General features: G+C 36.8%; 1 protein-coding gene and 1 long non-coding RNA gene across 5 annotated transcripts in view; one reads left to right on the top strand and one right to left on the bottom strand.

Annotated features, from left to right (window-relative positions):
* The window catches only part of CNKSR2 (connector enhancer of kinase suppressor of Ras 2), a 258,143-nt gene that overhangs the window by 185,116 nt on the left and 45,951 nt on the right, over positions 1 to 27,076 (top strand). For all 4 annotated transcript variants that reach the window (XM_060137023.1, XM_060137022.1, XM_060137021.1 and 1 more), the window contains 5 exons: positions 10,237 to 10,285; positions 10,705 to 10,877; positions 13,052 to 13,125; positions 13,418 to 13,489; positions 20,688 to 20,755. In XM_060137023.1, the coding sequence (XP_059993006.1) occupies positions 10,237 to 10,285; positions 10,705 to 10,877; positions 13,052 to 13,125; positions 13,418 to 13,489; positions 20,688 to 20,755 (436 nt within the window). The remainder of the gene's footprint in view (positions 1 to 10,236; positions 10,286 to 10,704; positions 10,878 to 13,051; positions 13,126 to 13,417; positions 13,490 to 20,687; positions 20,756 to 27,076) is intronic.
* On the bottom strand, positions 6,516 to 10,161 carry LOC132513633 (uncharacterized). The gene is made up of 3 exons (XR_009538509.1): positions 10,131 to 10,161; positions 7,043 to 7,076; positions 6,516 to 6,856 (listed from the first exon to the last, which is right to left on the bottom strand). It is a non-coding gene; the product is annotated as an uncharacterized LOC132513633 (long non-coding RNA).

Here is a 27,076-nt window from a genome sequence, read left to right as displayed (position 1 = left end):
TGACCCAAAACTCTTTAGTTTCAGATTCTTAAAAATGAAGCCATAAAGTCAGTAGCCAGAAAATTTTCCAGTAATTTTGATTGTCATAAAACTGCTGACAAAATTATCATGCCATATACATTGACTTTATTTGAGATTCTTAGGTTTTGTACATTCTTCATTAGAGGTGATTCTTTTGTATTATTTTTTCTCTCTTTTCTTTTACATATAATTTATTTCCTTGTCATTTAGTAGCCATCAGGAGGCAAATCTGGTTCTCTCAATTTTTTCTGGTCATAAACGTTTCTTTGTCATAAAAGATGGGCAAGCCTACCCTGATTTCTCTGACACCTAGATGTCGACAGTTTGTCAAACAGAAGTGTCATGAGCAGGTACTGTCCTAGTTCTGCTTTTCACCTATTTGAACTTTCTGCCTCTGTCTCATGTTGTACACATTAATCAAGCACCCCAAAATAGCTGTATCTAATATGGCTGGTGATAAGTACTTTCCATACATGGTGGAGCTTAAGCATAAACTAAGCGCCTTTCAGTGAATAATCTAGCATTGTGTTAAGATTGACACTGATTGCAGGTATACATAATTCCTAAAACATCAGTAATTGGGTGTACATTGGTAACTAGCCATTTTTCCCTTTAAGTCAGGATCATGTACAGTTAGTGCACTGTGAGATATTCTAAGAGCGTCTGGTCCAAGTCTCTGGTCTTGCAGATGAGGAAATTGAGGTCAAGATTAGTTTCAGTGACTTGTCCATAGTCATATTACTGGAATATGGAGAACTAGAAGTCAGGTCTCCAGATCACTACCACAGTATTGTTCTCCTGGTACTGTGCATTCCGTTCTTGCTGAAACATAAACATTCAAAGTGTATCACTCCAGCTGGTGTGTTGAGAATAGGCTAGAGGTGGCTGGGGGTAGTGTGGAAGCAGGAAGACAAGATAGGATCTGGCCAATTCAGGTGAGAGATGATAGGGGCTTAGCCCTGGGTGCTAAAGTGGAAGAGGTGAGAAGGGCGTGGACTGTGGATATGTTTTGAAGGGAGAGTGGACAGGATGTGCTGACAGATTGCATATGAGATGCCATAACTCATAGCCTCACTGTCCGCACACATAGGTGGTCAGTTAACTGTTTGATTCATGCTTTCAATAGAAAATTATATGTCAGTTCCAGTGTTAGGAGTTGAGCAGAGAGTGGTGAGCTAAGCAGATGGTTTCTGCCTTTGTGGAAACTAATGCAGTAGTTAAAAACCACACGTTGAGAAAGTGAACCAAGTAATTTTAAGGCATTGTATAATAATCAGCAGTGTATCAAGTGAAAATTGCATAACACAATGAATCAGCTCCAAGAGATTTCTCCTGTGTGAAGAATTAGTGGAGAGGCAGGCTTGCCTTATTTGGATCACTGGTTTCCTCATCAGTATTGACATAGGGTTTTATGGTTGTGCTGAGTTCAATTAACACTGTTAATAGGTTTGGAATAAAATATGATTGCAGTCCCATCCTTGTCTAACTTGGCTGAGCCTTATTACCTTTCTGAACCTTAGTTTCTATCTCATTTGCAAAATTAAAATGTTAACATGAGCCTTCCTCTCATGAAGATATGATTAATGGCTGTGGAAAAAAAAACCTGCAAATTTTTTTTAAATCCACAGAGCAGTATAACTTGCTAATTAAAATCGACAAAAGCATGAAAATTAGAGATTGATAAGATGTTACTGCTTTGAATTATCTCCATTAATATAAAAGTCTCATCCTAATATCTTTTTATTTTATAGTCTTTCCACATAGCAATGTACTTATATCACACGGGAGGTTCTCATAAATGGATGTCTTCATGTCAGAAGCAGTTTTTCTTTTCTCTCACATGGTTACCATGACTACAGAATATTTGCTTGAGAGGCAATATTGCACAGAGTGGTTAGAACGGGTTTTGGGATTGATAGACCTGGGTTTGAACTTTGACTCTGCCACTACCTGTGAGCTCCTGAGCAAGTTGTTTACTCTCAGTTTTCTCCTCTTTAAAATGGCATTAATGATCACCACGGAACAAATTTATTGTAAGGATTAAGATTGATAACTGATATAAAGTCCCTAATACTGTGCCTCACACATAAGCCCTCAGTAAATGATAATTATTACGATCCAAGAATGACAGTTCCTGTTTCCCAAGGGTGGTGACTTTTGTAACCCTTCCTAACCATTCACCACTATAATCGCTCTTCTTCCCACCTTACCACTTACTGTCCAATAGGAAAGGGGAATTGCCTTATGGAATCTTGTATAAGATTCACTTACCTCCCTCCTTCAGAATCTGATATGCATGATATTCTTTTGATGAAACATTGACCCTGCCCAACCTGAGTTTGACCTTCTCTAAATTCCCCCCAATCACTGCCTTTTTGTTCTTGTTTGACTCATAATTTATTAGCATGCTTGTTATTTTTCAAAGCATGCTTATTTTTGAGTGTGTGTAGAGCCATTTTCAGTCAATATAAAGTCAGGTTAACTTTATTGACAGAATCCAGAGCAAGCTCACCCACTGCCCTCAAAGACCCAGCGTGTATGCAGTGCCTCATCCCCACCCCATTCCACGCAGAGTTTCTCTCTCATGCACTAGAATGGCAAGACTACCATCAACAGTAAACTTGTTCAGTTCATGGAAGATTTCTTGATATACTATTTACTCCCATTACCATCTTACCCCACTTGCTCATATTTAGACTTTTTCTGCTGACACAAAATAATGAGAAAGTAAGGGAAAATACGTTTCTTTGTGAAGTATTTAAATCTCAAAGGCTCTTGTTTATTTGTTTATTAAAAAGATTAAATATGTGGAAATAGTTGTCATTTGTCCCAAGAGTTTCAAATTGCTAAGCACCTTTTCTTATGTATAAGAAATAAGCTATTGGTTTGACTAGTCACTGAAGAAATCTTGGAACTTTGCAGAAAATTACAGTAAGAGGAAGTTGCTATATTGCAACAAGAGAGTATTTTGATTGCAAATTTTTCTGTAAGTGTGGCAATTTGCAACTTGAGAAGAATTTAATAGTAGCTGAGCTTTCAAAATGTAACACAGAAACTGTCATTTTCTTCCACAATTAAAATAAGTGCTTCTGAAAGTTTCAGGATAAGAATGACCCAAATTACCCTCCCCCTCACTTCCTCATCCAGAAGAGGGGGGAATAGAGTTTGAACAGAACATCTGTGGACAAAATGAAAGACAAATGCTCTTTTCAGGCAACTGTCTGAAAAAGGAATCTTTTATAGCCAAACAGAATACTGTTGCATGCATCGCCATGGTTAAGAAGAGGATCAACAATGCTTTCATAATGGCCTTTTATTTTAGCACATTTCTATTTTTATGGATTGAATTGTGATTTCAACACATCCATTCATAATTCATCATATAATTATATGCATAAATATCTTTTGACACATTTAATGCGCTTTTGCCCGCCACATCTTGAATTCAACTTTAAACTGTTAAGTGCAGTAAGACAATCTCATTACAAGTAATGTTAAAGGAGATTGGATAAAAAGGAATTTTTTCTTATCTACCAAAAGGAACAGTCTACTAAAGAACAGAACATCAGTAATATGCTGTACATGGATTACTGGAGAAAAGACACCTGGCTTGTTTATTCCCCCCCCACCCCCCGAAGGACTTCAGGTTAAAACAATCAGTTAATTAAGACTACATCCTGTGTTCTTTGCTGGTGGTTTGTTCAACTTTTATGCACTCAACCAGTATTTATTTAGTACTTCCTCTGTCTTACACAGAGGAAGTACTAAAATCCCTGTTCTAGTCAAAGGATAAAACAGTGCATAAAACAGTCAGAATTCTTCTTCTTTCATATAGTTTATATTTGGAGGGAAGGCTGAGTAATAAACAAGAAATATAAGTACTTTTGGTAATGTTAAGTTCTAAGGAGAGAAATAAAGCAGGGAGGGAAAACAGGAAGTGTTGAGGACGATAAGGATAACAATTTTAGATAGGGAAGCCTGGGAAGAATTTACTAAAAAGGAAGCATTTGACTCATGATCTGAAGGAGGTAAGGGAGTAAGCCACCAGAGTATTGCTACCAAACCCAGGTTCGGCTGCTTGCTGCTCATAAGTCAATAATTCGAGAGGCAAGTGTCAGTAGAAAGGAAAGGTGCTTTCATCAGAAAAGCTGGCAATCTGGGGAGAAGGTGGACACGTGTCCAGAAACCAACTCTGAAGATTCTGGTCAGCGATGACAGTTTTTAAAGGGAAAAATGGGGATGAAGAATCTCAGTGGATCATCAAGACAGGAGGTTGCGTTCTGCATCATTCTCCATTGGGTGCAGACTGGCTGACTCTTTCTTCACATGTTATCTTGCCTGCATGATCTGCCTGCAGGAGTGCTAAGGGAGCTTTTGTGGGTAGAGAGCTAGTCATTTTTTAACTGCTTCATTCTTCATTCTTTCTTCTTTTTATCTAGGAAAAGAATCAACAAGTTAGACAAGGCTTGGTGTGCATTCAGGAGAACATAGGTCAGGAGTTAGTTTCAATTGCTTAGTCATCTCATTCTTATAATGAGGTTATTTTAAGGTTAGAGGCGGACAGAAATGGGCAAACAGGAAAGGGGCAAAAGAGCTGCTTTCAGTATCTGAGCAAACATTTCAGACAGAGGGAACAGCAAGGGTATAGGCCCTAAGATGGGACTCCACTCAGCATAATCTAGGAACAGCAAGTGTGGCTGGAGCAAAGTTAGTAAGGGTAGGCGCAGGAAGCAAAGGTAACAGGGGCCAGGTCATACAGGGCCTTCAGGGTCAGTGGAAGGATTTGGGCATTTATTCAGAGTGAGATGAGAAGCCATTGGAGAGTTTTCATGATCAAATCATATTTTAACAGGATCACTCTGACTCTTATGTTAAAAATAGAAGATATGAGAGCAGAGGGAGGGAGAACAGTGACGAGATATTTTAGTGATGCAGGTGAGGGATGATGGTGGCTTAGACCAAGGTGATAGTAGTAGTAGAGGTGGTAAGAAAAAGTCATATTGTGAACATATTTTGAATACAGAGCTGATACAGCTTTCTGGTGGATTGACTATGGGCTATAAGAGAAAGGAAAGAGTCAAGATTGACTCTGGTATTCTGGGTGTGAGCCACTGTGGGGAGAAGTGGAATTGCCATTTACTAAGGTATAGAAGACTAGGAGAGGAGCAGATTCGGTTGATGGGTGGTGGATATCATGAGCTCAGTTTTGTACACATTAAATCTGTTGAGTTAGGCAGCCTGCAGCTCAGTCAAGAAATCCCGATTGACTATATAAATTCATAAGTAGCTAAAGCTCAGAGTTTGTAAACATTCTTAGGGAGAAAGTTCAAAGAACTTTCACCCAGCTGCTCCCTACAATAAACAGAAAGTGCTAGTGATGGTGTTAGAAAGATTTTATTGAATGATGATTCAGGAAAAAAGATAAAAATATGTTTTTTAAGAGAATGGACCTTCACAAATGTTTACAAAAGGAGTCTATTTTTGGTGGTCAGTAAGCCTTATGAGCTTATACTTTGAATTCTCTCTCTCTCTCTCTGTCTCTATCTCTCTGTCACACACACACACACACACACACACACACACACACACACATACACCCTACCCCAAACACAAAAAGATACAGTCATGGTCAAAAACAAGATCTAGTCTCCAAGGACTAGAAGAGAGAACAAAATTGCACACAACAATAAATGGGAACTAAAGCCATATACCTGGTAGGCTCTGAGTCCAGAAAGAGCTAGAAATGACTGGGAGTCTACTCTAATGGGGATCAGAGAACAAATGGACCACAGCTATGTCAGGAAACTGAAGATTGACTCACTGGGTGAAACCAACTGGGAAGGCAAGCAGAGGTTCCTCACCCACGAGTATAAGGAGGTTGAATAAAGATACAGCAATTGACCAGAGCGCTGACTCTTATAAGGTGATTCTTTCCTTAGTAAATGGAAATTATGGGAAATCCAGAAAACCCCTTAAAATAAAATTTGAAATAATAACAAGATGATTAAGAACACACTGAATATTCAGAAGCACTAATACCAACTAGACATCCTGGATGTGTAAGATATAGTCAGTGAAATAAACACTCTATAGGTAAGATATACTTTAGACTGTTTAAAATCAGAGAGAGAATTAGGAAATTGGAAAACAGCAGAATGAATTCACCTAAAAAGCATTGCAGAAATATGAAAGATACATAGATGATAAATTGAGAGGTACCAACATAAGTCTAGAGACAAAAAGAGAGAGACTAGTAAAGAAGGCCCTTTGAAGAGACAATGCCTGAGAATTTTCAGAATTGAAGAAATAACACCTTCAAGAACAACACAATGAATGTGAAATGAGATTAATTAAAACCAGTTATAACCTAGACACATCATAGAGCAATTGCAGAATATTTTAAAAGCTACAGAGAGACTAAAGACAAATTATAACTAATGACAGAGTAGCTACAGATTTTTTATTTATTTATTTATATTTGGCTGTGTTAGGTCTTTGTTGCTGCGCGTGCGCTTTCTCTAGTTGCGGCGACTGTGGGCTACTCTTCATCGCGGTGCACGGGCTTCTCATTGCAGTGGCTTCTCTTGTTGCAGAGCATGGGCTCTAGGCATGCGGACTTCATTAGTTGTGGCACGCAGGCACAGTAGCTGTGGCTCGCGGGCTCTGGAGTGCAGGCTCAGTAGCTGTGGCAAATGGGCTTAGTTGCTCGACGGCACGTGAGATCTTCCCAGACCAGGGTGTGAACCCGTGTCCCCCGCATTGGCAGGCAGATTCTTAACCACTGCGCCACCAGGGAAGTCCCTAGCTACAGATGTCTTAAGGGCAATGATAGATGCTAAAAGAAAATAAAGTGATATATTCAGAATGCAGAGGGAAAATTATTTTCAACTCAGAATTCTATACCCAGCTAAGGTATTATTTTATTTAAGAGTAAAGGGTTTTTATATTTTCAAACATAAAAATCTAGCAGTGTTTGCTACTCACAGACTGCTATGAAAGAACTTCTAAAAGACATACTTACTTGAGCATGAACCTGGAAGAAGGGTGATCTGAAACTAAGAAGAAAAATACAGAAATAAAATATATTACAAATTTTCTGTCTCATGAGAAAAACATTCATCATCAGTAAAGCAAAGATTCCAGGCCTCTTTCTTTTTGAACTTGGTCATAATACCTTATATGATCTGCTATGTTATCCATTATAGTCATGTATCTGTTCTTAATGTCTTGCTCTTATTAAATATTTCATGATATCACTAGAAACTGGGAAAAATGATAACAATTAAATATCTATCACTCAGAATGAATAATTCCATCAGTTCTACTAGAAAAGACTACACAAGATTGTAAATCTGCACCTCAAGGTATTTAATCATACTTGCTGATAACATGAGGAAACCTTCACTGTCAGGATTTATTTATATGTATGAATAATGAGCAGTTTCTGATACAAGTTTTTAAGGAATCTTTGAATCTGTTTCAGGGGTCTCCAAATCACCCACACGTCCAGTGATTCACTAGGACTCAGAAGCCTCAACATATAGTTGTACCCACAGCTAAGATTTTATTACAGTGATGCAGCAAGGGTATACAGCCAGATCAGTAGGGAAAAAAAGATACACATGAAATCTGGAGAAATCCATGTGCAGGTTTCCTGTGCTCTCTCCTTCTCATGACAGATCATGCAGAGTGCACACTTCCCCAGCAGCAAAAATACAGTCACATGAGGGTAGTGTCTCTGCCCAGGGGAGCCCATTGAAGACTCAAGTACCCAAGGATTTTAATGGGTTGGTTACATAGGCATCCTCTGCCTAGCAACTACTTTTCCTTTCCTGAAATGAAAGCAAGTGTTGAGTCCCCAGGTGGGCAAAATCATCTTACGCTTAGGGAAGCTTCATGTCAGTACAGGGAACTGTTTACCAGCCAAGTTCCCGTATGTCAGCTGAGGGCCAACCTTGCAAGCAGGCCTTTCTAAAATAGCCTCAGGCCTGCTATATTACTCTTTTCTACACAGAGACCTATTTCCTTAATGGTAGTTTTCATTGTTTTTTCCATTACTTTCAAAAGCATATAATTCAATTAACTCTTTCATTTTAGAAAATGTCACATCACTTAGAAAAATAATGACGTTTCTCTTAAGAGAATTTCATTGTAATAGTTACAATATTTTAAAAAGACAGCTAAAGCTTTGCTTCTTTGAATGATGGATAAATCTGTATTGTGTGCCTAGGAGTTCTTAGGTTCCAACAATATGTATACTGATTATACTCTGCAATCATGATGAGTATGAGAATATATTTTTATAGGGAAAGAAAAGATAATCTTGTTAAAAAAGAAAAGCTGGAGAGCGTAAAATATGTCTTTGTGTAGATTTTAAAGTAGACCTTAAGGTTCTAAGAAATAACGTGCAAAAACCATAGGAAGTACATTATATAACTCAATTCTTTTGAGCTGTCTGTTATCCATGTAGCTTCCTAAAAACAAACCACCCCCATCTTTGTCATTTTTAAAAATAATGAGCTGTAAAATTATAATGATTACTTGTGGAAACACAAAAGGAAAAAACCCAATCAGTAATTTTACAGCCAAACAATTTAGGGAAAATAGCTAAATGTAAATTAACTATACTTAAGCACACTAGCCTGAGTTATTATTTTGAAGCAAAGTGCACTCAAGAAAATTAACATAGCATGATGGGTTTTATCTTTTATGCTCTCTCTCCAAAATTGATTATGAATTTCTGTAGCCATGGATCCTGCAAAGTTTTATACACACACACACCCCGCATATATATGTATTTATATTACTTTGACAATTGGGTGATTATTTCTGCGTTACACTGAATGTCGGCAAATTATCTGACCCTTATCTTTAGGACTAATATCCACCCATAATATTATATTCCTAAGAATTATGTAAACCATATATAAATCATGCAAATTATTATGTAAGTAGAATGTTATTTTACAAGCAAAGATACTAAATAAGGAAGTATGTCACAGAATACGAATTTACTTTATAAAACCAAGGCCAGCAAATTTTATGTAGACAAAATCCAATTGCCCCTTACAGATATGAAGAAGGATCTGTTACCTAAAATTCGTTTTGAAGGATTATCTGTGAATTAAAATTACACATGCTATCTCTCTACCCTGTTAGCTAGCCAATCATATGAACATAATTAACCTTATTTAGACCAGTGAACAATCTAGTTTAGTAGACTGTCTGACTGGAACCAGTGATTTATAGTCATTAATTGAAAGCTAGACTAGTCATACAGTTGTGGGTTTTTCTATTAAGACATTACGCTATTCTGGTCCTTAGCGTGGAATAGACTAATAGGTGGGTTTAACTGAGATGGTTGTTAGCTAGGTGAGTATGATGCAGGAAGTATATAGCTCAAGGAAATGGTCATAACGATGTCCCATGGAAAGCAAGTAGAAGAAGAGAAATAAAGGCACAAAAGGTGGTAAAGTCAATAAATTGGATGCCTCAATGAAGATTTTCTAAAAATTGCTGGGTTAGAGGTATTATACTATGTAAAACGGAGATAATGGAGGCAGTTGTTGGAGTATGCTTAAGAGTAACAAATATAGGGTCATGGGGGTGGGTAGCTGAAGAGTGGAGAAGTAAAGAACGTTAGAGATGAGGGACTGAGAAAGCCAACATACTGACATCACCTACATGAAGGTTAGTTCCCCATAATAGAGACAGAAGTAGGTGTGAGAACAAAATACTGATTCAAGTGCTGAAATATTTAGCAACTGAGGGGGAGGGCCTAGGAGATCAGTAGCTCATGGTGGCTTATGGTATATAATGAAATTCAAAGGAACAAGTGATAGTCATATTTGCTTGACAACTTCATAAGATTTTGTGAGAATCAAATGAGATATTGCCTGAGAAAGCACTGTAAACCCCTAAGAAAGGTAGTGCTCTGCATATATGAGCCCTCAGTTTCAGCCCTACTTTATGTCCCTATTTCTCTGCCTACAAAATAAAGACCAAGATAATATTATTCTCTCCTGCTTCATGAGAAAGTAGAAAGTTTAGCGGCATGTTATATATGAATTTGTTTTGAGTCTTTGGAAAAAGAAGGTACTTTCGCTGACCGGGGTTCAGAGTCACCGTTCAGCTTTTGAGTGTTCTCTGCAGCTTGTTGGGACTCCGATGGCACGCTGCGTATCACATAACATTCTTCCCTATCTTTGATTTCAGACATTTCAGCAGTCTTCTCTGCAGCACAAATCAAAGAAGAAAAACAAAGGTAAGAAAAGGAAATGAAACATTTAGCTGCTTAGTTTGCACTGGGATAATCACCAGCACAGTTCACCCATCCTCTCTTGCCTGAGCCCAGTGTGGTTTGGAAGAGAACAACCCCCTAGCACAAGAGCTACCAAGACCGGCTTCTCCTTCAGGTCAATTATGATACAAGGTACCTTTTGCAACACATGGTCTCAACAGGTTTTCAGACTGGGATCACGCACTTCAGATTAAATTGTATGTCACTCATGTGGGCGAAAAGGTATTACAATTTTCCATAGTTTTTTATTCTGATACAAAGAGAAAATAAGAATTTTTAAGGTTGTTAAGTATCCAGACTTATTTTTATAATCTATAGATTAACCTTCTACCTTCACACGTATACAAAATTTAAAGAGCATTTTTACCCACTATTATCTTTAGGTCCTATAGCCGGCAAGAGCAAAAGACGAATTTCTTGCAAAGATCTTGGCCGTGGTGACTGTGAGGGCTGGCTTTGGAAAAAGAAAGATGCGAAGAGTTATTTTTCACAGAAATGGAAGAAATACTGGTTTGTCCTAAAGGATGCATCCCTATATTGGTATATTAATGAGGAGGTAAGACAAAGCACATTTTGTTTTCTCATTCATTTTATCTTTAACCAAAAGAATCATCGTCTTGAGACTTACATTTTAAAATCATATAATCACCTTAAGGCTAATTCAGGAGACTTATGCTGGTTATTTTTCAGTCTGCCTTCTTAAAATGGTTGCATTGTGGGGTTCTGGAAAGGCACTTGTCTCAATTATTCTAATGTAGCAACATATTTGAAATATAGATAATGTATAGTAAAATTCTGTATATCTAATTAAAAATACCAAACTAATTCAAGCAATAGCTTACTCAAAAGGATTATACATGGAAATTTGATAAAGATTTTTAAATGTCTTGCTTTTGTTCAAAGTTTTAAAATTTTTTCTGTTTGCTTTTTTGGGAGGAAGTCCTTTAGTAAGTTAAGTAAATTAAGTTAATACCACCTGCATTTGTTTCAGTTTTTCTTAAGGAATAAATGAACTAGTAGACTAGTTTCAAAAATCTTCAAGTATTCATTTCATTTGGCCCAATAGGGACAGCAGGGGGAGGGTATATAATACATGCCAATTGTTCTTATAATTTCCTGTTTCATTTCCAGTAAACAGATTTATATCCAGAGTAATTATATAACCTGTCACATATCACAACAGATATACAGTATACCTTATTTTTTGATATTCCCTTAACTCTACATTTGCTTCCTTTGCCATAGCCATCTATCAGTTCACCTTAAGTTTTTTATTTTTTTATTTTTTTTTACATCTTTATTGGAGTATAATTGCTTTACAATGGTGTGTTAGCTTCTGCTCCACAACAAAGTGAATCAGCTATACATATACATATGTTCCCATATCTCTTCCCACCTTAAGTTTTTTAAACAAAAATTTCTATTGTTAGCTTTTTTTTTCATAAAAATGTATGTGGTTTAATGTAGTGTGCTGGCTAAAAACTTTCTGTATGCCAATCAAGTAGTGTAAAAACATAACGTCTTTATGTTTCTCTTTATTTTAGATCACTTGTAGATTGTCTGCTGAATGCTTTTCTGTCTTTCAGAGTTTAATGGGGAGATCATAACTACCCCAAAAGTATTTTAAATTGTTCAAAATTTTTAATTTTAACATTAAAGACATCAAGGGTAACATAACACAAATCAAAGAGATTTGAGACTATTGTATTTACCCTAAGATTGGAAGAAAAAAATGCTCAAATATTGAAAAATATTGGAAGTTATACTGCTCTTGCATATAACACACACATTTTAGTCACTATCATTAGCATCAAATTTTATTAAGTTTTACATATAAACATACACACACACACTAAAAGAATTGAGAACCCCTATTCTTTTTCTTTGAGATGGCAGATGGGAGTATGATGTCTCTTGAACTTGATATATAAGGAGCCATGAACTGGTACAGCACAGATCAAAGTTTGGGAGTAAAAGTCTGAGGAGTTGGCTCATGAACATGAAAGGGACAACAACATTTAAAGGGTTTAGCCAAAAATAATCTTAGCCTAGTTGTAATAATTTGCATCTGATGTAAGATTTTAGATAATTCTCCTGTCTTGTATTCCCATCCCACATTGTGGGGGGGGCATTTTATGGATTTCATTCAGTTTTCCAAGTGAAACATGACTTTTATGTATATATAGCATGTAAACCAAGTCAGATATTTGAAAAGCAAATTAACCTCTTCATTTGTAAAATCTTGAGTACACAAAATAATTATTTAATTCAGGTTTAAGAGATTTTTTTTGGAGACAGAAAAGGAATTGAATTAGTAAATGTCCCTACATTTTACATCTGAACATTTAAAATGGTAGAAAATTGAATTGTAAATGTGGACTACAGTTATTTTATATGTTATAAATGTGTATGTACATTCTGAGGGAAAAATTACTTATAAAACAGGTTTCACTTTGAGAATTAAAAATTTTTCTATCTTTATTTTAATATAAAAAGGATTTTTAAACATTTCTGTATGTATTTTAATTTGTACTATTCTAAATGTTCAAAATATACCTTCAATTTAATGGACTATAACAGGTAAGACTGAAATTCTGATCTCTAAAATGTCTAATTTAAAGGATTAAATGAACTGATTCATTAGTATAGATATTTAAGGCATAGTTGTATAGTAGCACCAGCTTCAAACCTTTATATATAATACCCTAAACAAGAGTGTTGCCTCTTTAGGATGAAAAAGCAGAAGGATTCATCAGTCTGCCTGAATTTAAAATTGATAGAGCCAATGAATGCCGCAAGAAATAGTAAGTTGATTTTATTTGGGGCGAGGGAGAGAAAGGAAGGGTAGTTTTGGTTTTTTTTAATTTCTAGCTTTTAAATTATAGGTTGCTTGTCTAATGCTTTCAAATTGAGGTAATAAGAAAGCAGTTTTGTGGGCAGAAAATTGAATTTTTCACTCATTTCTGTCATCACGGCAGAAGCATTATGTATGTGAACTCAGATTAGATCTGAGGTAATTTTTATCCATAAAAATTGTTTGGTTCTAACTTATTTCCCAATTTGAAATAAATAAATGTACTCTGTTTCCTTTTGCAGTGCATTCAAAGCCTGTCATCCTAAAATCAAAAGCTTTTATTTTGCTGCTGAGCATCTTGATGATATGAACAGGTAAAGTTACTTAAATTTCAAAATACTTAGAAAGTCAGTTAGGCTTAGATTTCTGTTTTCCGCATCAATGCCTAGAGAATAATGTCACTGAAGTTTCTAGATCAGTTTAAAATAAAATGGACCCAGCCATAGCTCCATGTAGCCATACCTAATTTTAAAGAATGACATTTTAAAAAGTCAAAATAAACTCATTGACTTTTTGTCAAGTTTACCAAAAATGTGCCAGAATCCATGTATAGGCCAAAAAAAAAAAATCCACTGTAGAAAAAAACATTTTTTTAAGTCCACTTCAAGAATATGTCTTCAAATTTATTCCCAAGTGAGGAAAAAAGGATACCCACAAAAAAAGCTGACTCTTCGGACTTCCCTGGTGGCGCAGTGGTTGAGAGTCCGCCTGCCGATGCAGGGGACACGGTTTTGTGCCCTGGTCCGGGAAGATCCCACATGCCGCGGAGCGGCTGGGCCCGTGAGCCATGGCCGCTTAGCCTGCGCGTCCGGAGCCTATGCTCCGCAACGGGAGAGGCCACAACGGTGAGAGGCCCAAGTACCACAAAAAAAAAAAAAAATCTGACTTTTCCAAGTGCTGAGTATTTATGACAGAATATCCATCTCAATAACTTAGGCATAGGCATAGTTGGTGTATCTCTCTGTCACGTTTCTTCTATCACTGGACAGGATTGTGCAGCCAAGTGATTAGATGGCACGTGGTTATTTGGTGGCTCTGGGAAAATCTGGATATATATTTTTTCATTATCTACAACATACTGCTTCTTGTTTCCATTTTGGCTCTTATGAGTTTGATCCTTTCTTCCTTTTTCTTTCCTTTCTCCTTTCCCTTTTCTAGATTTGTAGAAATTGGATTTAAGATTCAAAATTTTCCCCTTCACAGCTCTTCAGTAGGCAGTGCATGTTACACATATGATGTGCCAATAGTTAGGAAGATGCAGAATAGCATAGTGGTTAAGAGTATGAACTTTGGAACCAGGCTGTCCAAATTCCAGCCGTCCCACTTAGTAGCTCTGTGACCTTGGATATAGAACTTAACCTCTCTCTGTCAGGTATTAACTCTTTTTAAAAAATGGAGATAATAACCATCTCCACCCATAGAACTTTTATGAGGAGCAAATAAGAACACATAAAGGGCTTAGAACAGTACCTGCTAAATTGTAAGTGCTATATAAGTGTTTGCTTTCAATATATATTCCTTTTATATACATAGGGTTCTCACGCCATATAACTTTCTTTGTATATCTCTAAAGAGTTAGTGTTCAAATATTTTTAAGCACAAAATTTTGGAGCTTCATAAATGTGCTTGAACACGCTAAATGGACACTTAATATGCTTTTATAAATAATCTTGTTCTTTGACACTTCAGGGTATAGGTGTGATTTTTCCAAACCAAGGATATGAATACAAGGAGAGGGCAAAGAAAGGTGTTGAGAAAACTTGATAAAATCTTTTATAATTAATAGGAGAACTGAGCCTTTCTTTTATTGAAATATAATTGATTAACAATGTTGTGTTAGTTTCTGGTGTACAGCAAAGTGATTGTTTTATATATTTTCTTTTCTTTTCCATTATGGTTTATTACAAGATATTGAGTATAGTTCCCTATGCTATAGAGTAGGTCCTTGTTGTTTATCTATTTTATATATAGTAGTGTGTACCTGCTAATCCCAAACTCCTGGTTTATCCGTCCCCCCCTTCCCCTTTGGTAACCAGACGTTTGTTTTCTATGTCTGTGAGTCTGTTTCTGTCTTATAAATAAGTACATTTGTATCATATTTTAGATTCCACATATAAGTGATGGTATTTGTCATATGGTATTTGTCTTTGTCTGACTTACTTCACTTAGTATGGTAATCTCTAGGTCCATCCAAGTTGCTGCAAATGGCATTATTTCCTTCTTTTTTAAACTGAGTAATATTCCATTGTATATATGTACCACATCTTTTTTTTTTTTTTTTTTTTTTTTTGCGGTACGCGGGCCTCTCACTGTTGTGGCCTCTCCCGTTGCGGAGCACAGGCCCCGGACGCGCAGGCTCAGCGGCCGTGGCTCACGGGCCCAGCCGCTCCGCGGCATGTGGGATCTTCCCGGACCGGGGCACGAACCTGTGTCCCCTGCATCGGCAGGCAGACTCTCAACCACTGCGCCACCAGGGAAGCCCTACCACATCTTTTTTATCCATTTCTGTTGATGGACATTTAGGTTGCTCCCATGTCTTGACTATTGTAAATAGTGCTGCTGTGAACATTGGCGTGCATGTATCTTTTTGAATTATGGTTTTCTCCAGATATATTCCCAGGAGTGGGATTTCTGGATCATATGGTAGCTATATTTTTAGTTTTTTAAGGAAATTCCATACTGTTTTCTATTGTGGCTGCACCAATCTGCATTTCCGCCAACAGCGCAGGAGGGCTCCCTTTTCTCCACACCCTCTCCAGCATTTATTGCTTATAGATGTTTTGATGATGGCCATTCCTACTGCTGTGAGGTGATACCTCATTGTAGTTTTGATTTGCATTTCTCTAATAATTAGCGATGTTCAGCATCTTTTCATGTACCTATTGGCCATCTGTATGTCTTCTATGGAGAAATGTATACTTAGGTCTTCTGCCTATTTTTTGACTAAGTTGTGGGGGTTTTTTTGTTGTTACTGAGTTGTATGAGCTGTTTGTATATTTTGGAAATTAAGCCCTTGTCAGTCACATCATTTGCAAATATTTTCTCCCATTCCTTAGGTTGTCATTTTGTTTTGTTTATGGTCTCCTTTGCTGTGCAAAAGCTTATAAGTTTGATTAGGTCCCATTTGTTTATTTTTGCTTTTATTTCTATTGCCTTAGGAGACTGACCTAAGAAAACATTGCTGGGATTTATGTCAGATAATGTTTTGCCTATGCTCTCTTCTAGGAGTTTTGTGCTGTCATATTATATTTAAGTCTTTAAGCCATTTTGAGTTTATTTTTGTGTAAGGTGTGAGGGAGTGTTCTAACCTCATTGATTTACATGCAGCTGTCCAGCTTTTCCAACACCACTTGCTGAAGAGACTGTCTTTTCCCCATTGTGTATTCTTGCCTCCTTTGTCAAAGATTAATTGAGCATAGGTGTGTGGGTTTATTTCTGGACTCTCTATTCTGTACCATTGATCCATATGTCTGTTTTTGTGCCTATACCATGCTGTTTTGATTACTGTCACTTTGTAGTATTGTCTGAAGTCTGGGAGTGTTATGCCTCCAGCTTTGTTCTTTTTCCTCAGGAATGCTTTGGCAATTCTGGGTCTTTTATGGTTCCATATAAATTTTAGGATTATTTGCTCTAGTTCTGTGAACTGAGCCTTGTATTTGGTTTCCATAATCTTCTCTTGATTTGCATGTTACCATTCTTGAAATTTCACAGTAGCCAATCAGAATTTGAAGAGCTTATTCTCAAAATGAAAATGTTTATGTACTTGTTGGGGAGGGGTGGTACTCTATTTTGTGTTTTAACTATTTCATACTTCTACTGTTGTTGTTACTCACTATCCATTTTACCTCAATTGACCTCAATGCCCTTAGGATAAATATGAAGGATTTACATCATAACCAAACAGAAAATAAGTGGTATATATAATCATGTCCTCTCCTACAAGATAGATCCACTAGAACACAGTTACTTCCATCCAGGAATTAACATAAATTAATCTTTCGTGATACTTGCTAATCAGGGTCTTTTTAGGTTTAGAAAATAGCCTGTTCAAAAATGCATTTTTATGAACTATAAAACCATTCTTGATCTCCATTCTCTACCCTGTGTTAGCAATAACTCAGAAGTGTATGATGTCACTAACTCTTCCCTAATACTCCTGTGGATGTATCTGGTTCAGGATATCAGAGAAGAAGCTAAACCAAACCCATATGTTTCATTTTGTTGCCTTTTCTAAGCAATGGGTCAAAGAAAAAAATAAATAAATCTGATCAAATATGTCATCTCCACATGGTACATTTAAGAGTGCTGTTTTATGTAAGCCTTGCCGTGGTGTACTACAACCTTCAGAATTAAATTGTCCTGAAATACTGAGTCTTTCTTTAAAATTTAAGTATAGTGGACTTTTATTGTTTTGCCCTGCTTTTTATTTTTTGAATAAGCATATTCCTAATGTCTGCTTTCAATAGGCAAGTTTATTAAAAATTACTTGTCAATAGGACGGAGGAGAGTCAGTGCTGGCAATATTCACAGAGGATTGGTGTTGGGGAGGGACAGCCTCCAACAACTTTATTTAATAAGCTGATTGTTACATAGCAGGTGTTGGTTCATTCTATGTGTAGTCCTTTGAAGGCATGTACCTAAGCCTTCAAGAGATGATATAGTTATAAATAATTATAATTATATTATAATAATTATAAATAAGTGCCTTACCTGGTTATTTCATAATTTCTAAAATATTATCATATGTATTTTTAAAATGGAGTGCTAGTTTTGACAGGACCTAGTAACTGGAATGAAAAAGCAATCCTTAGATTTAATTTTCTTCTGTAAAATCCGCATGTGTGTATACACATACATACGCACATGCATACATATACCCAAATACATATAACTTAGAATATTAAAATCTCACCATCTATTTTTTGAGTAGCTTTAAGTTTGATTGTGAGGTAATCTTCAAAAACACTTTTGAGCACCCTACCACCAATCCATCTGTTCCATCCTCAGAAATGAGCATTGAAACATTAAAAAAAACTTTTTTGCCAGCCTGTGTGAAATCTGTGGGAAGAAAACAAAACATCATGTTTCTCAAGTATTCTGAGACTTATTTACTGAATTCACTTGGCCTATGTATTCCTTTTCACGTCAGCACATATGTCCTTATAATTGTCAGGACTCACCAGTTTCTGTTTAGTGTGATTATCTTACATTTCTTCCCCAGTTCTTACTCTGGTTTCCCTCTCAGTACGTTATTCTGTGTCAGCTGTTGACAGCTTCATTGGAACATTCACCATAGGCCCAATCCTCTTATCCTTAAATATTGTCTGTCTCCCTCACTGAAGATACAGGCATCATGAAAACAGATACTTTGTTTCATTTATCTTTCTCTATCCTCAGTGCCTAGAACAGTACCTGGCACACATTAATATTTCTTAACTCAATTAATGCATATATATCTGCTGTTCATAATAGCATATAAACACCAAACCATAACTGCAGCAAGTGTTTGGATAAGCATCTTCTAACTGAGGCCTAAGGACAACTTTATCCAAGACAGCAACAACAGTTGTGTTGCATTCAGCCTTTTGTGTCTATACATACAAGTTTACGCATACACTTTGTAAAGAGTTTTTATTGGGGACAGAATTTTTCTTCCTAAAAGTAGTTTAATTTTTTAATTGTCTTGTGGAATTTAGGAATCCTGGAGCTCATCAAAGGCAGAAATTATGTCTTATTCATTTTTGGACCCACAAAACGTAGCTCATTGTTCAGCATACAACAGGCATTTAATAAATGTTGTTGAGCTGAAAAATTAAGAAGCCTCTTTTTAGTTTCCTTATTCATCTCATGAAGACCTCACTGCTCTTTAGACTTCTGATAAAATGAAATTTCAGTGATATATTAAAAAGTATTAAATATGAAGTACTGAATTAAAATTCATTAACAAATATTCCTCTAGTGGTATCAACATCATTTCCACCCAAAAAGCACCAAGCCAGTCTTTCCTAAGAGTGCTAAGATTCACCTTGTAGTACAAATTCAACCCCTTTCTTACTACAAATGACCTATAGGCTAGATTTTAATTTTGACCTTTTACTAATGATTGGAGTCATTTTTAAAAGGTTATTTGTCATGAAGTTAACTTCTTGGCTGACAGTTTATAATTTTCTGGATCATGTGTATATATCATGCTGCTGAATTCATTTGATCCATTTTTTTTCCATTTCTGCTCCAGTCCCTTCTTTACTTCCCATAGTTGAGGTGATCATTACATTGTAGGCTTTGTCAAAATAAAGTTGTGCTTTAAGTGACTTATTCTTAAAATTAAAGCTTAAATTTCCATGGATGTGATTTTGTCCATTAGAGAAACAACTTTCCTCCCTCCCTTTTCAAGATATTCTAAGTATCTGATGCACAGTTAACACCACTTGGCATAAATGACGAAATATATGAGTCACTTCAAAGAAAGTCATCTTCCACTTGACAGGGGAGATAATCTCCTAGGAGAAAAGCTTCTCAAACACAGTTTTTTTCCTAAAAACGTGTTTCAATCAGATTATTCCACAATTTAATGATGTTAACTATACTAGTGATTCCAAACTTACTCAAGCTAGTTTGGAAGGTTGATTCTTCCTTACTTTCTTATTTGGGAAGATATATGGATCATAGCTCAGGATTGACCAGTGGAAAACTGTCAGGTTAGTTTAAAGATTTTGTGATTTGATAATCTGATGCAGTGTAAACAGTTTCCAGAATAATGAACACAGGGAGAGACCTGGTGGGACAAAAGACAGAGATTGAAATAGTGCTTTGCTTCAGGCAGTTCCCTACATTGGCAATAGCAACTCTTCTGAAAGAGGAAAGAACTAAGATTTATTTTTAAATTACTATTGTTCATGGAAATAAATTTTCAAGATCTAAACAGAGGTTAAAATTGTATATGCTCGTTTTGTGTTTGGAAAAACCTAATACCCTTGTATTTAGAGACAAATTTCCAAAGTATACTACTACTGAGCTGTGTTTCCCTTTGGATCATTAAACTTAAAGGAGATTCATCAAAACTAATATTTCATGGTAAAACATATTTTGACAGGCAAGGTCTATAATTTTTTCCCTTCTCAGGACAAATTATATCTGATATTGTTTAAATATCTCTAAAGGAGCATTTGTTCTGAAGAAACGGAACAGCAAAAATATTTGAAGTGCTTTTACATTTAGAGCAACAGAATTAATAGGGCTTTGGTCATCTCAAAACCCTTTATGTTGCAGATGTTAACAGGTTTGCCCAAGACTTTTTTAGTGAAATAGCACCTTTAGTGTGGGAGCAGTTTGTACTACAGCAAATTATAGCTCATTGAAGACTCCATGTGTTAAGAGTAGCAAAAAGCACACCCTTTATCTGGGATTATTCCATATATTCTTATACATTTTAAAATAACTATTCCCAAGAAAATAGTTAAGTATAAAAAAAATCAGTTGCAATGTTACTGACTTTAATATTTGTTTCTTCAGGTGGCTTAACAGAATTAATATGCTGACTGCGGGATATGCAGAAAGAGAGAGGATTAAGCAAGAACAAGGTAAAGGAATACTTTTTTTTTTTTACTATTGTGTTACACTTCTTTTTTCTTGCTGTTTTCCTATACAGTGATTCACTGCTATCACTTGAGAGAAAATGCATATGTCAGTCTGTGGTTATTTCTCTTCTGTTCACTTTGAATCCAAACCATAGCATCTTATGGGTAAGGTTTAGTAAATTAAACAGGAAATAAACTCAAATTTTTGGAGCAGGTAATGTGGAGTTCATTCCTGTTTGTTGCCATCTTCTTTAGTCTACTTCCTATGGAGGAAAAAAATTTTAAAAGCCTAGGGTGGGGGGGAGGGAGATGCACGAGAGAAGAGATGGGGGGATATATGTATATGTATAGCTGATTCACTTTGTTATAAAGCAGGAACTAACACACCACTGTAAAGCAATTATACTCCAATAAAGATGTTAAAAAAAATTAAAAAGCCTAGAATTTGGTCCTTTATATTGACCCAAGTCAAGGTCCTTGGTGGTGAGTTGTTTTTTCTACTTAGTGGTTTCACAGACATTTAAGTGTTTTTATGCAAAGAGCTCAGATGAATGATCCCTTCTTCCATAGATTATCTCATTTGCTTGTGTTCTTCAGTTCTGTTACGTTGTTAGCTCTGTGATCTTATGGAACTTGCCTTAGTATTGACCTCACATTTATGAAATACAGTATCCTGATGCAAAATTGAAATCTTAACAAAAGTTGTGGTCACTATTCTAAAAGTAGCCTCAGGGCTTCCCTGGTGGCACAGAGTATTAAGAATCCGCCTGCCAATGCAGGAGACACGGGTTCGAGCCCTGATGCAGGAAGATCCCACATGCTGCGGAGCAACTAAGCCCGTGTGCCACAACTACTGAGCCTGCTCTCTAGAGCCTTCGAGCCACAGCTACTGAAGCCCGCGCGCCTACAGCCCAGTGCTCCACAACAAGAGAAGCCACCACAGTGAGAAGCCCGCACACTGCAACAAATAGTAGCCCCCGCTCACCGCAACTAGAGAAAGCCTGTGCGCAGCAACGGAGACCCAACGCAGCCATAAATAAATAAATAAATTTATTTTAAAATAAAAGTAGGTTCACATTTCCCAAAGAATGTTTGCTATACATCCCTTGGAAGCATAAATAGTTCTTTGAAAACTTTTGAGACATCCTGAAGTTAAAAGGATTCCACACATTGATACACATATTTCTAGTTGTGTCTGCAGTGGACATAGCCTGTTGGTCGACATGAAGATTCTGAAAACCTACTGTTTCATCACGGAGAAAGCTTTTTACATATCTCAAAACTAACGGTTAGAGAGATGTAAAGAAGATAACCAGATCCCAAAACCAATCTTTCAGCAAATATTTAGGTCAGGGGTCAGCAAACTTTCTGTAAAGATCTAAATAGTAAATATTTTAGACTTTGCAGGCCTTAAGGTTTCTGTTGAAACTATTCAACTCTGCTATAGACACATGAAGGGAAGTGGCTCTACTTCAATAAAGCTTTATTTATGGACACTGAGATTGAATTTCATAACATTTTTCACATTTTGAAAAATACTCTTCTTTTGATATTTTTTATCCACTTAAAATGTAAAAACCATTCTTGATCCACAGGCTGTATAAAAACAGGCAAAGAGCCTCATTTGGCCTGCAGGCCACAGTTTATCAACCCCTGGCTTAGAGCCATGGGGTGAGAGAATGGGGGTGACTAGAGCAGTGAAGGGTGAGGAGGTAGGGCAAGAAGATTTCCAAGAAATAGCAAAATATGGTTACTGCCAATGGGAATTCAGCATCTTATTGAGACTCTAAAAAATTCACACTTGAAACTGCCTAAGAAAAATTAAAGAGCAACATAAAGTAAATGAGTACTAATTTTTGCACCACATGCAACTGATTTAAAAAATTGCTAAGTGGCTGCAAAATTTTTTTTAAAACCTGAGAAGGAGTCAGGATTAATGAGGAAATACTTGGAGAAAGCAATCAGTGAGCCTCATATAAAGTTAGCGGTGAAGAGGCAGAGAAGATATTTTATTAAATATTAAAGTGTTTCTGAATAAGGCCTTCAGCTAACACTCTAATTGTATTAAGGTGAAATAAGCACCCATCCTGCCTGAAATTACATTGAATTCTAGTAGAAAAGATACTCTTAGTACAATATGGAAAGTGAAACATGGGAAAGTACAAAGCAAATTCCATGGGAATGAGGCTAGAGATTCCTTCTAGGAGGGAAATTGGAAAAAAACATTATGTGGACTCATTATCTGAACTGGTTGTCGCAGGATGAGAAGTAATAAAATAAAACATTCCTGGGAGTGGAAGCAGCATGAGTACTTCTACAAACAACATGGAAACCATCTCTATCAAATCACTGTGCACAGGCAAATCCCAGCCAGGACTATGAAGTGTCAGGCCAGTTATTGTCACATTTCTTCATTGTTAAAAGTTTATTCCCCACTTTCATACTTCTACTTAATTTATAGGCCTACAATTATAGTAAGAGAGGTAAATACACAAACACACACACACACAACACACACACACACACACACACACACCAGCCTTCCTTTTCAAATTACTTTATAAAGCATGAAAACTGTTCTTTAAAAGTGCATATAGATTTCTCAGTTTTTTAAGATGCAAGAATTAGAAGTGTGGGCAATGTGCCAATAGGAGAATGAATCTTGAGAAAAGTCAATTTGCATGAATAAGGAACGTTGGATTTTCAGGCTTCTGTATTTTATCACTCGGCATTTCTTTGAAGCTGAGCATGGCCTTGATTTTAGTGGATTTCCTTTGTACCTGTCATTATATAACCAAATTTCATTATGGATGAAAGAACTGGTAAGTCATATTGCACATGCACGTTCCCAAAAATACTCATTCCATGGATTCATGCTGCCATAGTCTGTCATGTGAGTATTTATTTTAGTGCCTACTGGAATGTGGTAGACAATCATAGGTAGAAGCTAATAGTTACAGTTCAGGTCTCTACAGCCAGAATCTCTGAAATAATTTAGATTTCCACCTAGAGTATACATTCATCAGGTACTCTAACGTAGGTCAGAAACATATTAGACTTCCTACCTTATGCAGGATTAGGTCTTACGTATTCTGTATAGACAAGTACTGGATGCACGTGTCTATTCCACACTTCTATAGAATTGTTTGACATGTAAGTACCATTCTCAGTAGGGAAGTTTAAACTTGATACAAAATATAGCTCTTTGAGAATTGGGAATATTTCAGAAAGATGCAAAGGAATAACTGCCAAACACTGTTTCTATTTAAATACTCAGTACAGCTTGGAAGTGACTCTTTCATTGACTTAAATAAAAGTTTAGTGAATCGCTGTCTTTAACTACAGAAGTATAAAGGATATGGGGTTCTTTTTCATTATGCATTGTTTTACTTAGAGAAAACAGGGTTACAGTAAATTCTGCCAAGATCATAATTTAGCTAATTGTCTGCTAATCATTTTTCTATATTTTTCCAGCTTCAAATCAGACATTCATGACACATTATTTTTAGTCACACACAAGGTCTTTGTAAAGCTTTAATTACATAAAAGTGAATGAAATACATTGTATTTCTTTGATAGTTCTAGATGAAAAAGTCAATTTCTTTCAAATTATCCTTTTGTATCAACATGAGAAGTAAAGTGGAAATTTTCCTCTTCTATTGATGGCACTGTTTATTCATGAATAGTTATTTGTAAAATTGAATATCACTGCAAGAGACATTAAAAGTATCCATTTATTTTGTGCTAAATAGAGAGCTAAGAAAAATAAATTAATTTGCTCTTAGAATGAAAATCAGACTGGTTTCAGCCTCTGGGAAGCAGTGTGCCTGTAATTTTCCACACAAAACCAAAATGCCTAAATTTTCTGTGTAGCCTCTTCCCTGGCATTGCTCTCTCAAAGACACACGGGTTAGTGTGTGAAATGAAGTTAATTTGCAAAGTGGTATTTCAGCCTTTTCTTAGGCAACCCAAGAAAACTTTGGTTTGATGGTGTTTTTTCTTTAATAAACCAAGAATTACATCAAATAAAGGATTAGAATTCTTCCTAATTTAGCGGGGGTTGTGGGGGGCTGGGGAGGAGAGAGAGAATCTCCTAAATCTGTCACTTGTAATAATAGCTATAGAGATCTTGATAAAATGGTGATCATCTCCCTCTCAGTGTGCTGCCAGGACCCCTTGAGGAGCTAATTCCTTGAGACCCAAGGTCTCAGTGCAAAGGTGAAGGGGGAACTCAGCACAGGTGCCATAGTTTCTGGAAATAGTGGGAAGGGTAAGAGCAGAGTGATCTTCACAAGCCTACTGCTTGGGAGCAGGGTGAGGGGGTGCTTAGTACCTCCACCTCCAGCAATAATTTCTCAGTAGTATTTCAAGCTCCCACAAAACTACCCAACTGAGACCCCAGAGCTCCAGAATTCACTTTTCATTGCTGGAACTTGCTACAAGAAAAAACTAATGTCTAAGAAGATGAACACTAGGCATTTATCTCCTGTGTGATCTGGGTCAGACTGTCCTGGCATGCTACCTACAAATCCACCCTATATTAGGGACCTTAATATTTATTGAGTGCTTTCAAGATGCAAGGCGCTTGAATATACGTTACCTTAGTAGCCCACTCACACAACTCTGAAAGGTGGTTATTATTAGCCCCCTTTTACAGATGATAAAACAGACTCAAAGAGATTAAGTAACTATCACAAGAGCACAGAAATGGTAATTGGTACAGCCAAGCACTGAACCTACATCTGCGCGAGTATATAGTTGATGCTTTTCCCACCAGTGTTTACTGGGTCCATTTCTGGGCAACTACATCAATTCATATTTGAGGGGAGACTTCGTATGCTGCCCATCACTGGTGTGACCCAGTGTAAAAACCAGATCTCAAATTTAGGTTAACTAGTGTTTGCTTATCCTTTACTCAAAGGGAATAATTAAAGTAGGAATTGGATTTTCAGAGACCTTGTATTCTGAGGCCTGAATATAATAATCTCCATTGCTAAAGAATTTTGAGCAGCAGGAGGAGGGGGACTTGAAGGATCATGAATATATGTCACATTAAATTCTCCCACTAAGTCGTACAAAGAGTCCCAGTGACTTGGCCCTTCGAGGCTTAGAGCAAGGCAATTTCTTAGTTCAAACCGCAGTTGTACTACTTTCTATCTGGCATATTATAATAAGTACTCAGTAAATATTAGCTGTACTTATTAATCAGCACCACAAGGAAAATATATAAAAATATTACAATATAGGAATTCCTGGGTGGATAAGGGTACCTGTAAAAACATGTGCCATGGGGCTTCCCTGGTGGCGCAGTGGTTGAGAGTCCGCCTGCCGATGCAGGGGACACGGGTTCGTGCCCCGGTCCGGGAGGATCCCACATGCCGCGGAGCGGCTGGGCCCGTGAGCCATGGCCGCTGAGCCCGTGCATCAGGAGCCTGTGCTCTGCAACGGGAGAGGCCACAGCAGTGAGAGGCCCGCATACCGCAAAAAAAAAGTGCCATGATTTTTCACCTACATCTGAATATAAGTTAAGGTTCTTTTGTGATTTAGATTTTCATAAGAATAAGGAAACTTTTCTCTTCTTTTATCATTTGAAATTCATATGGATAATACTTCTAGGTTTTTCCTTGTAAATCACATAAAGAATTAACCCAGCAGTTACAGGGTGGTTGAGATATTGGTAGAACAGATTCTGCTGATTGGCCTTTGTGGTGTAGTTTACTTACTTGACTAATGTATCTCTCGGAGTTTTTCCCCATCCCTCTTGCCTGAGGTCTGCCAAGTCACTTTGTCTAGCGGCTTACATTTTCTACCCTTTTAAGTAGTTCTAGAAGTTTGGAACTTACAGCCCACATCAGCAGATTTGCCCTTTTGCGTTTGGCAAGAATCAGGGTTTGCCATGTGTTTCCAAGTAGAGGTGGGAGTATGGTGTTATAGAGATTCATGTCAGCATGACTCTGGAAACAGCGACTGTTAGATAACCAGTGAACTGAAGCCACAGAAGAGGATTGAGAACATTATTTTTGAAGCTGTTTATACCTGTAGAGATCTACAGCAACCCATGTATTTCTTCTTTGAGTGTTCATCTTTAGGATAAAATGATACACCTTTAAGAGGCATCATGTGACATCATTCATTAATTGAAGCTTTAAGTAATTTGGTCTGGAATCTAAAATACCCTAAACCTTATTTGACTTATGCAGTGTCTTTATCTTAACTCCTTTTTTTTTGACGATGACAACAGAGCAAAATTTAATTTGTAGTGTTTGCCAATTTCCATGGTATAAATACTCCCACCACGGCTGATTCTGAACTCCGAATGCAATA

The sequence above is a fragment of the Lagenorhynchus albirostris genome, chromosome X (assembly GCF_949774975.1).
Source record: "Lagenorhynchus albirostris chromosome X, mLagAlb1.1, whole genome shotgun sequence".
Classification (NCBI taxonomy): domain Eukaryota; kingdom Metazoa; phylum Chordata; class Mammalia; order Artiodactyla; family Delphinidae; genus Lagenorhynchus; species Lagenorhynchus albirostris.
Note: the sequence above shows the minus strand (reverse complement) of the source record. Positions and strands in the feature narration are given on the sequence as shown.